The sequence below is a fragment of the Octopus bimaculoides genome, chromosome 1 (genome assembly GCF_046866305.1).
Source record: "Octopus bimaculoides isolate indiv1 chromosome 1, ASM4686630v1, whole genome shotgun sequence".
Lineage (NCBI taxonomy): Eukaryota > Metazoa > Mollusca > Cephalopoda > Octopoda > Octopodidae > Octopus > Octopus bimaculoides.
Genome location: NC_142928.1, coordinates 16756860 through 16771859, shown reverse-complemented (window position 1 = coordinate 16771859; position 15000 = coordinate 16756860). Strand labels below are relative to the sequence as shown.

Genomic DNA, 15000 nt, shown 5'->3' with positions numbered 1-15000 from the left:
ATTACAAGTCATCTCCCCATTAAAGACAATCACATGGTGCTTGGCTTCCTTTACTTGGGCCATGTATTTGAAATACTTTGTTGTAAGCTTCTTTATGTCTCCTACTTTATGTTTTCGTACTGTATTCGATCGACTATGGGAGGTTGGCCGCAAATTAGACTTGAAGAATATTTGAATACAGAGTGGAAAGAGTCGGAAGGAATACTGCAGGGCAACCTTTCAATCCTCCAAAGAATCTACCATATTACTAACTATGATCTTACCATATCTTTAGGGATAAAAGCCAGTCTCTTAGTTCAACTAAGGGTCAACATCTGTACCTTTCGCTTGAAGCAAGACGAATAAAAATATTGAACCTTATTTATCAGATCAGCGCGTGATAAGTAAAGGTAGGTGAATTTAAGCACACAGAGTTGAAATGACAAATAAGCCACTCTACTTGATTCTATGAGGGGCACACACTTTTACCTCATATTCAATTGTATATTGATCTTTGAATAAAATAAAAGGTTATCAGACATTTTCAGAGTCTAATCAATAAAGTTTTTATAAGTTCGACTCACCTAATTTATAATGGATATTGCTTTCGGTTATTTTGATTTCTGCTTCTGCAGACGTTCGCTGCAGACATTCATTACTTAAATTTGTCTGAAATTTGGCCTAATCACGATGGATGGCACGGTAGTATTCAAATCTGATGACAAAAGAAATTTAACTAGATGAAGGTTCTTCATTTGCAATTTTTCTTGATGATTTAGCTTTCAATTGTCCATCTAATATCTACATTCATTGATATTATGTCCCCGGGGGTTTCTGTTATTATGATCAAAGAGGTTAAAACAGTGGTCCAGAACTGTTTTTAGCTTTAATACCCGTGATTTACTCTCTTTCATATAGAACCAAAGTCAAAATTTCTTTCAAACTTACTCTTTCTTTTCTCTTCGTGCTCTCTGTCATTTTTATGTCTTAACCACTTCGTTATATACATATATAGCCTGTAGATGTGTATACATATATATTTATGTGCGCATATTCGGTTGTATGTGTGTTTGTGTGTATATGCATCTGTGTGTCTGAATATATGTCTATATGTTAGAATATGTGTATCTTTGAATTATTGAATGTATGTATGAATGAATGCGCACGTGTGATTATGTATATACGTATGTATATATTATGTAAATATCTTCCTACCTTTCGAACGTCTATCAAATCTCTATTTGTTGTCTGTCTATCAGTCTATCTGTCTGTCTCTGTCTCTATCTCTCTGTGTTTATTAGCATTTCATTTTCAATTTTCGCAAATCCTGTACGTAAAAATTCAATTTGACTAAGATGCATTTTATCTAATGCATTATTCAACTAATGTATTAGAATCATTTTAAGTTATATAGAAAGAAATAAAAGAAAAAAATCTCTTTATCTCTTTATATCTATTATACTTTTCTGTAAGAAGGGTCGTGAGGGACCATTCAGATATTTCTGAAGAAATGTAGCAGGTTTAGGAAAATATTTTAAACATCTCTTCTCATAGGGAAACTAAGATAGTACTGAAACCGCTGAAGAACGGTCGATATGCTGTACAACACGGAATGGCAAAATGTTATACTCTATACTTAAAAGAGAGTAATGTCTTTGTATTTATAAAGAAAACTAGGTAAATATATCTGGACCCTATATACTTCATCTTAAATCCCATATCTTTTATTTTGTTTCATTCATTTGACTGCAACCATGCTGAGGCTGTGCCTTAAACGAAGAAATCGACCCAAGGATTATTTTTTAAAGCCGAGTACTTATCATATCCATTCTTTCGCCGAACCGCTAAGTTATAGGAGCATAAACGCACCAACACTGGTTGTCAAGCGGTGGTGAGTGACATACACAGACACAATGACACACATACATAGATATATATACCTATTTATATAAGACGGGCTTCTTTCAGTTTTCGTCTACCAAATCCACCCATAAGGCTTTGGTCGGCCCGAAGCTATCGTAGAAGACACTTGCCTAAGATGCCATGTAGTGGGACTGAATCCGGACCCATGTGATTGGGAAGCAGGCTTCTTACCACACAGACACGCCTCGTATACTAATAAACAATTATAATTGTTTTTAATTTTGAGTGAAATCAAGGCAAGATAAATTAGGATGTGATTTTAAGGAAATTAAACAAAGACTGGAGAGACGTTGATTGTAAAGTAAAAAAAGGTAGAGATTTGAGAGAAGGGGAAAAAAATAGAAGCAGTAAGAGAAAATATGAAGAACGCCTGACGTGAAACTATATTAGAATTTAATACATTTTTAATAACTGTGTTGAAAATGGTGATTTTTACTTGCCTGGTCATTAGTAATTTTTCCGAATGCATTTCTGAAATATCTAAACCTGCACTTCGGAAATATCTCTAGTCTGTTGTTTAATTTGAGACCCTGGTTGTGAATATTTCAGGAACTTTTTTCTCATTTCCTGTTATGCACACATTACACTCTTTCCTTTCAATTCTGAAATGTTTGAGCATTACTGTGATATTCCACGTGAGATTATAACCAGAAATCTTTTCTGAAATATCTATACGGTGTGTGTTTTTTTTTTGGCTTTTGTTTTGTAGCTGTCTAAAGGATGCATAATTAAAAAAAAAAATTATTTTCTTCAACCTCTCTGTCATGACTGTGTAACGCTTATATGTCACTTCCATATTGAATCTCATAGAAGTGACATCTGCGTCTTAAATCACTGCTCCCACATTGCAGTATTTGCCTGGTGGTCATATATTTGGAGTTTTGAATGTATGTCTCTTCGGTTTTGATAATGGATGTGCAAAATTATATTTCCCATGTTTCAGATATAAATTTAGATTGTTTTACATGTTTATATATTTTCTATATTTGTGTTATGGAAGTGAAGTGCTTGTTATAATTATGAAAAATGTTGTTCAATTAGATTTTGCATTGAGGAAAGAGCAATGCGTTTGGTTGAGACACCTTCACTTTTAAGGGCAGACAAAGTGAATACGTAATGTCGTCTTTGAAGTTGTTATATTGTAAATATTTATCGTAATAAGAGGTTGCCTTATAGATGCTTTTACTAATACTATCGTGACATTTAAAGGCTATTGAGAGTGCAAATATGCTCTGTTAACAAAAGATGGATATACGTCGCTTAATTTAAAAGTATCACTTCTAGAATCTGTGGAGATTACGTTAGTGACGTAACATATATTAAGGCTGAATGTGCAAAAGCGCAAAAGCTGTTGATGGCGTCTTTCCTGATAAGTGACTTCTAGTTCTTTTAATCAAAAATAATACGCAAATCTCTATTGTCAATTAATTTTGTTGGAGTGTTGATACACAAAAGCTTACATTAGAGTTTATAAATTAAACAGACACATTTACGATATACTATTTACGACACGCTACCTGAAATATTTCCCTTTTTACATTTTCTTTCGTGTATGAAATAACATTAGTATTAATTTTAGTTTTAGTATCATGCAGAGGATAATGTCGAATTATTTATAGAAAAATATATTCCAGGTTCCATGGAAGATTTTCATATTGTACGTTAATATAGGAATCTAATTTTATATTATTAGCAGCATTTATAATTCGGTAGAATCATGCATTGGACTTGAAAATGTCCTTCATGTTTTTATTCGATTTTCTTACCTTTCTCTTGAACATTAATATCGCAATATTATTATTTCAATTCCATTTCCTTATTATAACAATTATATTTACATACGTTAACCTATTTTCAATTCATGATTATTACAACTGGAGTATATAAGTATAAATATTATACTTACCGTTAGATTTGTATGAAGTATTGATGTGCAATAGGAAATCCTATTTTATATCATTATAAATATTTTCCTTCCTCTATTTAACTCTGATATTTTAATTTCAATTGAAATATTTTATCCAATAATATTTATACTGTGGCTGTAGGTTGCTTATCGTATCTCGCTAAACTAAAAATAAAAACAAAACAAAACAAGAGACATAAGACATTGTTTCTTACATTTCTTATGAATTTACCAAATAGAAATCTGCTAATCTCAAAAGCACATAGTTATAAAAACACCAATAATTATATGCACAGGTGCCATTATAAAAATGACACTTCACATCGATAAATAGGTAACGAACATTTATTTCATTACTATAGATAAATTCCTATCTCATTGGGGGGTGACATGAATTCTGATATTTCGGACATATTGTCTTCGAGAGAGAGAATCAAAATTATACTTTTTCTCTTAAACCAAGAAGGGACAGCCTCGAAACGTAAGATTTCATTTCTCCCACTGTGTAAAATCATATCCAAACTGATGAACATTGCTGTATAACTTTTGCCGACGCCCTGTTTGCAATCAACTAAGCTAATACATAAATGTTCAGTTCTCGATGGAAGCAAAATTGATTGTTATGTATGATGATATCCTTTGAGAGAATGGGATTCTCATATTGCAGACTGAGATACTCTTCACCTAGATACATGGGTTTCAAGTTAAACTTGATAATAAACTTTTCATCCTGTCCCTCTTCCCATGTCTGTTCTAAATATTCAAAATGTATTTACTGACGTAATCTCCTACTGAATATTGAACACATTACATTACCAGCACGATTTCGCCTGCAAGGACTATAACTGTGAGCTGGACATTTTTCAGCAGATTAAGTTACGAACTAAATAATACACATATATCAAACACACGCGCAGGCGATGAGACAGCCTCTCTCATTCGTACTCAAACACGCGCACGCACGCACACGATGCTCATACACATTATACATATATATTAGGTGCATGAAAACATTCAGACACACACACATAATTTAGAAATATTGCCAATACTGTGAAGATATATTATTTGTGCAAAATAATCTATTTTATGCGGGTAGTCTGGTGATGACAAGAATAATCATAGAAATGATGAGTAAGGGTGATAAATTCATCTCAACAATCGTTTCTTTATCTTGAGAGAAATGATGATAGGTTTATGAGAATCAGAAGCAAAGCTCCTAATAGCAATTATAATTGACATCTCTTATTTAAAAACATAGTTGCTAGATTTATGTTTGACATTTTCTAATTTGACAGATAGTTGTTAAGTGAGGATGAAATTGTCTGTATGATTGCTCTACCAATAACGTTCCTCTAATTTTTTGTAACATCTTATTCGTGTTGTTTGCTTTTCTCTAGATATCGAATTTACAGTTACATATTGATGTAATTTTTACTATGTCCACCATTTTCGAATGCTTTCTTTTGGAAATCTACTCTTTAGTCATTTTTATTGCCGCAATTGTGATGATGGATAGTTGAACAGAAAAGAAACTTTTACACTATAATATACTGTTTCTTGAGAATCTATATTTTTATTACTATCATCAACTTTAAAATTAGTGTGAAGGGTAATATTATGTGGCTGCAAGTTCTCAGCAACTCAGTATCTATTACAGTTTTTCAACCATTTCCTTATTGATTCTAATGTTCTAGAAGCAAGAGTATGAATGCCACGACTTTCTAATACACCGTTACGGATCTACGTATCAAAAATATTGTTAGCCTTTTCAACAATATTATACTGAATTATCTTTCATCAAATATTTATTTAGTGAGACTGTTTTAAAATTTCCGTATCGTTGGTAACGTTGTTGTTAACTTCGATCCTGAACTATTATGATTAAAGTCATGTAAGGCATCATCTTTCACATACAACATTGCTTGATTTTTCAGATAGGAGAATGGACAGATGAAACAGGGCTCGACATTAGATTGGAACGTCCCCCAGATATGGACAAAACAATAATTGAAATAAACAACACAAAGATAATGTCTACGATTAAAGTAAGTCTTCAGTATTTCGTTCTTACTTTAGTTTTGTCTCGCCTGCTTTCTTCTTTCTATCTCTCTGTCTCTCTCTTCTTTCTTTCTCATGCCATATTCTCACATATTCAAGATTTCAGCGTCTACGGTTTCTGTCTTTTGACGGTAAGTTTTCAATGTTAAACTCTTTTACTATTTTGCATTTCTATGCAAGCAGTTTTCTATTGAGACGTGCTCTATATCAACCAGACACTATATTAACATTATTTGTTATCCTGCAATGAAGAAAGATGAAAGGTTAAATCTATTCGGCTAGATTTTAAATGAAATGATGATACAAAATAAAAAGAAAATAGTTGAATATATAAAGTATTGAATCGATTCTACAGTATTGGCAGCAGATATTTTGTCAACGTGAACCACAATGGCAAAATGGAAATTTAACCTCAGTGTAGGAGTAAATTAAGATCACAAAATTCAGAAATCACATGGCAGTAAACATTTTTCTTAATACTTTATTATTTTACCAAGAGTGCCTCCATTTAACAAATATTCGATTCTCAATTCAGTACAATGTCTACCAAAGCGATCGGCTAATAATAAAGGAATGGATAAACGGCAAAGTTTACTCTTTTCTTAAATAACAACTGATATATGAGTTTTATCATGATTTGAATCTAAATCTATAAACCAAGGTGAAGGTAGTACTGATTTCCAACATTATATACAAATCCTTATAATTTAGGCTAAACAGAGACGGTTAATATCGACCCACTCTACATCCTGGTTGTATGGAATTTTTAAAAGAAACGTCGATTATGGTGAAATTTGAAATCAAAAGGCAAATAATTGTAAAGGAATATCACAAGGATGTTTCTAACTCTTCGCCGCCAAAAGAAATATTGAATTAAATGCTTTCCACTATAAGTATGCTCGTGATAAGCTCGAAAATATGGCCTTGTTTATAATTCTCATCGAAGTTATTTTACGTTTTACATAACTAAAACGCTTCAGAGCAAGGTAATGTTCGCATTTATTTCTTGCATCTCACTAAAGCTGAGGCTTTTCGGTTACTTTATAGAATCAAATTCTGTTATGGTATTATTTGATTGAGAAATTTGAATATTTAGTCCATTGTAAAACAATGATATCTGTTCCCTGAGCTAAAGTTCAGTTAAAGTTATAGCATTTTGGAACGTTGCAACAATATCAATTTCCCTCTCATTGTAGCTGTCTTTATAAACATTTCTGTTATATGAGAATATATAGTATCACTTTAGAAAACTCAATCGATGTCCCATCATACCACCACTGTGTATAAGCCACATTGGAATTTTGCAAAATATATCATACATCTATTGCAGGCACTTAATCCTCCAGTTCTGAGAAACACCAACTGCACAGAAGATGTGTATCTCTTCTGAGATTTTGATCTTTTTACATGTGCTTGTTATTTGATATCTAACAATAAATCTCGCTATAAAGAAAATGTTATGGTTGGTTATGACAGTAGACACTACTTATATAAAGTGCTTTCATATTCTGGTAAAAAGAAAACCCATTTTACTTGATATTTTTCTTTTCCTCACAATCGCGTATGTAATAAAGTTCGTCTCAGTGCCACAAGTCATAAATATTTATGACGTGTATGTCTATGTGTGCGCGTGAGTGCGTATCTGCGTGTGTAGACTTTTACCTAAAATTTAAAATGCTACAAATTATTCTGCGTATAAGATCGTCCCATTGAACCCCAAGAAACACTAATTCTGGAGCAGCGGAGACGCTATATTTGCATGGACTTTTCTCTATAGATATCCAGTTTTAATTCCACCGTCTTCTGGTTAACGTTGGATTCTGTTAATACTTCACTTTCTTCCTGAATATTACTTATTTAAGATCCCAAAAAGAAATGAGAAGAGCTCTTGACGATGCAATAGTAAACAGTTCCGATTGGCTGCCACTGACCACCGCTACCAAAATGATGTCACTGGACAATATACGGAAGTGTTTTTTAAATCAGCTTAGTTCAGCAGCACCACCACACGATGCTTGTCGACATTATTAGCCACTTTAGATCACACAGACACACAGACACATATATATATATACATCGGGATTCTTTCAGTTTCTGTCTACTAAGTCCACTCACAAGATCTTGGTCGGCCCGAGGCTATAGGAAGAGAAATTAGCAGTGCGATTGAAACCGGAACCATGTGGTTGGGAAGCAAGCTTTTTACTACACAGCCACACCTGCACCTCCATAATTCATTAGCTTCAAGTTTAATTATGAAGTGATTAATAATATATTAGAGCTGATTTCATTTAGCTATGCACAAAGCTTTCATTTTAAAATCTTTCAAACCTTGTGTAAATTTGTCCTTATTTGGAAGTTGTGAAGTAAAGACAATCTCTAGACGTGAAATCAGATATGTAGGAGGAAATTAAAGTTTAAAATATTCAATCTGTTGCTGTACTACTTTTTCATCTTCTTACGTAATTAACAAATACAGGTTTCCATTTGCACAGCAAAAATCTTTGAAGTTTAGGAAATTGGAAATATAATTCCACTAATACATTGTCTCAGGAATCTTCTACATGAGTGGTTGGTTTATAAGGAAACCTATCCGAATATTTTAAAACCTAAATTAAAATTTCATTAAAACCCAGATGTGACATATTTGATACAGGAATCTGAGATAAAATGCCTGTAAAGTTGGTGCGATCGAGGATATTATGTCTTTGAAAACACCCTACGACTGCTGTCCCGAGTATTAAAAAATAGACGAATAGCAAGATATCTTTTTGGTAGGTTTTAGTTTATAGTGTTGCAATCATTCGATCCAGAAACATCAGGGTAGGCCTCGTTCGCTCAAGTTTTTCCTGAATATGTTTCTGCATATGCTTTTCAGCTGTATCAATCTCCCCAGGCATTTAAAAGGCATGTAGAATGTTCCATTCCTCGCCCCCGCCCCCAAATAATTAATAAATTATAAGATTCTTTAAAACGGAGGTGAAGTGAAATATTTCGGTTAAGAATCAAAATCTCATTGAAAATTTCGTACACTGGGAGATTGTGCATGAAGTGTTTTACACACACACACACCTATCTATCTATCTATCTATCTATCTATCTATCTATCTATCTATCTATCTATCTATCTATCTATCTATCTATCTATCTATCTATCTATCTATCTATCTATCTATCTATTATTATATATGCAATTTGATCTGTGTAACATGATGCAATAAAGTTTTTCCCTGGTGATCAGCTGCGGTTGAAAATTCAATTGCATTTGGAAAGTACAAAACAGAGAGGCTGCAAATAACCCCGAGAGTGATATGCATGCAAATCACAAAATATATAAACTTCAGTTTACCATTATCTCTATATTTACTCTGTATATCATAACTAGAAATGCTACTGAATTCAATATTAGCTAGAATACTATACTGGAAACAGAATGGTTAATGATACCTTACGTGACGCATAAACCCAACTGTAGTATGCCTACACGTAATACAGATTATATAGTACATATTCGTGTATGTGTGCGCGTGCGAGTGCACGTGTCCGTGTGCGCGCGCGTGCGAGTGCACATGTGTGTATGTGTGTGTGTGTGTGCATGCGTGTGTGCGTGTGTGTATGAGTGTGTGTGTGTATAAATATATATATATATATGCAGGTATATATATATATATATATATATATATATATATATATATATATATATATATATATATATATATATATATATATACTAGCAGCTAAGCTCGGTTTCACCCGATCGGTTTGGATGATGTGGCTGTAAAAGCTGCTCTATGTAAGCATTCGACTTGTTTGGGCACGCTTACGTTAAAAAACACTTTTAGAATGACTTTTTTCTGTGTAAAAATAACTAGCAAAAAAAAAAAACCAACCGAGATTCAAGCAAATCAAAAAAGAAACCCAAATACTAAGCGAACAAAGATGAACCATCCCACATCCATTGCGCGCGCACATTCACCATTCACGTATGCACACACATTCACATATCCCCCTTTTACATACACATACATATATTCACAAAGAGTTGAAATGCTGTTTGATTTATTTTTTCAGCATACAATTTTCATCATCCCACTACCAAGTATGACATCACCCCTTCTTTCTCATTCATAGACACAAGAATGTTATTATAGTAGATTATCTCGGTAACGATGGGATCTATTGAAAAAATATGAGATCACCCCTTCCTTTCTCATTCATAAATGCAAGAATATCATTATAGTAGATTATCTCGGTAATCATGAAGCTATGAAAATACATAAAGCCCAGCATCACCACCCGATCATCCTGCATATCTGTGTAATTTTTCGCGCAATTCCACCCAACCGTTTGACCGTGAATCGCAAGACAAGAAAGAATCACCCATGTCAAATTTTGGATTTGGTTTGCAAGATTCTTTATGTGAGTTCGTGTGTTGAAGCATAATCTGTTGTGTCTGTGGAGAGTCATTCTACCAGGTAGATTAGAATAGTTAGTAGGGGCTGTTATGTAGATAGATGTATGCATGTGTGTCGGTGTATGTGTATGTATATATATATATATATATATATATATATATATATATATATATATATATATATATATATATATATATTATATATATACATATATATATATATATATATATATACACACACACATATATATATAATATATATGTAGATAGATGTATGTGTGCGTGTGTGGGTGTATGTATATATATATATATATATGCACATGTATGTAAGCATTTGAATATGAAAGTAAACAGATCAACATACAGACTGATAAATACATGGGTTATATGAACAGACAAGCCCACATACGCAAATGAAGGCTGAAACACATGACCATATATACATATAAACTTTACTTCACACAAGAATACATATGGAGACACTCGACCATACATATGTAGATGCACATCCATACATACAAACACGGTACATAGTTGCAAAACACACACACAAACACACACACACGCACACACACACACACACACACACACACACTGATCGATACAGATGCGCACAAACAAACAAACAAAAAGGAACGCAGTGTGAGTAACGGACAGAGTCAAGACGATTGAAAAGGTTGCTAGACGCAACGAAAATTTGAGAAAAATAAAAAAAGAAATAAGTACAAATTATACCGGTAAGTGTGTTAAATTATAAGGCACCAAAAGAGAATGACTCTCCCTAGACGCAATGTTCCCGTTCCTTTTTGTCCACGTTTTTTTGACGTCCTGTACCCGGATATGCATCTATATATACATGTAGATGTAGGTATGTACATATGTATTTATACATGCATATGCTCATATATCATTTGTATTATATATATATATATATATATATATATATATATATATATATATATATATATATATATATATGTGTGTGTGTGTGTGTGTGTGTGTGTGTGTGTGTATGTATGTGTGTGTGTGTGTACATGCATGTGTGTGTTTGTGTGTGTGTGTGTGTGTGTGTGTGTGTGTGTGTGTGTGTGTGTATATTTCGATTTTGCATTTGGTTTACCAAATTCTTTATGTGAATTCGAAAGGCACTAATAGACATTGACTCTCCCCAGACACAATATAATATAATATAATATATATATATATATATATATATATATATATATATATATATATATATATATATATATATATATATATATATATATATATATATATATATATATATATATATATATATATATATATATATATATATATATATATATATATATATATATATATATATATATATGTGGCTGTGTGGTAAGTAGCTTGCTTACCAACCACATGGTTCTGGGTTCAGTCTCACTGCGTGGCACCTTGGGCAAGTGTCTTCTACTATAGCCTCGGGCCGACCAAAGCCTTGTGAGTGGATTTGGTAGACGGAAACTGAAAGAAGCCCGTCGTATATATGTATATATATATATATATATATGTATGTGTGTATATGTTGTGTATCTGTGTTTGTCCCCCCAACATCGCTTGACAACCAATGCTGGTGTGTTTAGGTCCCCGTAACTTAGCGGTTCGGCAAAAAGAGACCGATAGAATAAATACTAGGCTTACAAAGAATAAGTCCCGGGGTCGATTTGCTCGACTAAAGGCGGTGCTCCAGCATGGCCACAGTCAAATGACTGAAACAAGTAAAAGAATAAAAGAATAAAAGAATATATATATATATATAACAGTTTCACTAAAAGTGCGAATTGGCCAGAGTAGTTCCAACGTTTAACGAAATACCTCATGCTGTTCATGCACGACATTTTTGTTCTTATGCTCTTTTTCATTCACTAAGAATAAAATTACACGTCCAGTCAAATACTGGTGCCGACTTCCCTGACTGTATACTTTCCCAGATTTTGGCATGTGCTAATATTAGAAATCAATATATAAATGCTAAAAGCGAAACCAATTAACCTCGAGTAAATCCGACATAGCTTTTTTGCTAAACATCTTTTTTTCAGAAAAGTATTTTTGTGTTTCACGCTATTCAATATTTTGAGCTCGATGTAACTGCCATAAACATTGAAAGTAAAGCCTTATGACCACTAAATATTTTCTATTGCTATTGATTACTTCAGCCTAAGTATATGACTTTTAACTTTTTTATTATCTTTTAATTTTATTTCTTAATTTTTAGTTTTCAGCGCATCGGTTTAATTTATAACGCTGTCAAATTCAATTTCTTACTTGCTAACTCTTCTCACAGATTCCGAAATAATTTTATCAGAAATCTTAGACACTTTTATCACGACAAGTTAATAAATTCCACTATTAAATCATGACATCTCGGCTTGAAAATGTTTTAATTTTAACCCATTCTGTAAACAGCAACTTAATATCTCTTTTAATGTCGTATGTTAGTTTCAAATATTAAGTCATAAACTCATGTATTTCAGTTAACAAATTCTGACAAGAGAAATTCTTTGAAAACTATTTACATTTATAGTGATTGATCCATTTTCACTCTTCAAGAGGAAAGATTGACCACGTAAGTAAAACCACGGTTACGAGAATACATAATACTCAGAATATCAAACTTTTGTTTGGAATCAGAAGAATTTCAGTATTTTAAAGTCGACTGGCTTGGATACCACAGTAATGAAGGGAGTCAGACAGAAGCCTGCATCTACTTAGTCTTCCGAAAAACTTGACTTCTCTGTGTATTTCTGAGCGAATAAATTTATACAGCATAAATGTGTGTGTGTCTGTATGAATGTGTGTGTTTGTGCGTGCGCGTGTTACTTTTACAGGATTTACATTTGTAAACAAGCGCATTTAAGAAATGAAAATTTGCCTATTTTGGTATGAGTAAAAGCTAAGTTCATAGTGTACTTGTTAACTAGAGAGAAATCGATATCAGCTGGTACGGCCTCAATAGTTATATACTGCTTATGGTCAATCTTGAATGTAGAATAATTCAGGGTTTTGTCACTAGTAGAGCGATTGATTACAGCTTCACTTTGTTGTGTTGTGTTCACTCACTGCAGTAAGACACAATAGCAGAAATAAATTACATTCTTTTAAACCTTATTAATGGAAAGTATTAAGTTCTTAATCCAACTGACCACAGCACAGCCCAGTGAATATCTATAAAACATGGATCAATATTCTGACTGAAACTTTACAGTTAGACCTACGAGGAATAATTGTCACCCCAAAATTCTGTATTGAAATAAAGTGAGACTTGTACTGTGATTCCGCTGTAATATGCATGACTAGCATAACCATACACAAATCAACACTGCAATTATTCACAACATAGTTCACATTTGATCGTATTAGTGTTAGAGGATTTAAGAAAACATGAGATTTTTTTCATGACAATTCACAGTCTTTTTTTTATTATTATTACTTTGTCAATTTTTGTCTTTTGGCTTCGCATTGCGTTCTCCATTTGTCTACAGAATCTTTGATGACTTCCTATTTCTATACGAGCTTCTCTGATACATTGAGAAAATGTTAATCGTGACAATATGATTGCCGACCTGGAGGCGTTTTGTTTATTATACTGGCAGAATATATTCAAATTTTCTTACCGGACGATTCGATATTGGAACGTGCGCTGTGGACTAATTAGTAATATCCATCCAGCTGAATTTAATGTTCGTGTGAAATAATGTCTGGTGAAAGCGGGAATGATATGATTTCCAGCAGCGACTCCATTAACGATCTTGAATCTCGCTGACCGATCTTTTGTTCTTCAGATTGATACCAGGCAGAAATCAAAAATGTTAGCATTATAAGAATGTTCAACTTTTATAATGCTTGAAGAATAACTAATTGTCCTTTCAGCATAATGTTCTTACGTATTCAAAACTTATTAGTCTGTCAATAATTTCCAGTTGGTAATATGTCATTCTGATTACACATTTTAATGATACCCAAGCGGTTAGTTTACATATAGTCAATTTATTTGGTCTGTCTTTCCATGTTGAAAAATTGAAATCAACGTATGTGCAATATTTGTCATGCCATCTTTCTGATATACGACAGAAAGCCTGAAGTTCATATTACTAATGTGGGTTGCATACATCCGCATTAATCGAAACAAAAAAGAATGCTACTTGCTTAGCTTTATTACTTGATGGACTAAATATTGTTAGGTGTGTGCCACGATATTTAATTCCTTTCAATAGATATCAGGTTTAGAGAAGACAGAGCAGAATTATCCATGTTGCTACGTAGAAAGAGCTGGCGCCACGTAAAAAGCATGGTGTTGGTGTCATATAAAATGCATTTGTGATACTGCAACATAAAATCACCCGGTACACTCTGTAAATTAGTTGGCATTAGGAAGGGCATCCGACTGTGGAAGCCAAGCCAAAACAGACTATGGAACTTCGTGCGGCTCTGGACTTAACAACTCCTTTCGAGCCGTCGAACACACGCCAGTATAGGAAACGGACTTTAAATGATGATGATGGCAATGATGATGATGATGATGATGATGACGACGACGACGATGATAGAATAACACCGGATATCGGGAAACATTTGTCAGATGAAGTAGGTAAATGCAATGACATTTGCACTCTCCCAGACTGGAGAGATTGACGTATTTACTATTCAGTTTAAGAAAAAAAAAAGAACAAAAGGAACAGTTAAAATATATCAC

General features: G+C 33.2%; 1 protein-coding gene across 3 annotated transcripts in view; it reads left to right on the top strand.

The window, feature by feature from the left end:
* LOC106876580 (glutamate receptor 4) overlaps window positions 1–15000 on the top strand; it is a 735993-nt gene that overhangs the window by 291314 nt on the left and 429679 nt on the right. For all 3 annotated transcript variants that reach the window (XM_014925186.3, XM_089348773.1, XM_089348776.1), the window contains exon 9: window positions 5746–5856. In XM_014925186.3, coding sequence (XP_014780672.1) covers window positions 5746–5856 — 111 coding nt within the window. The remainder of the gene's footprint in view (window positions 1–5745; window positions 5857–15000) is intronic.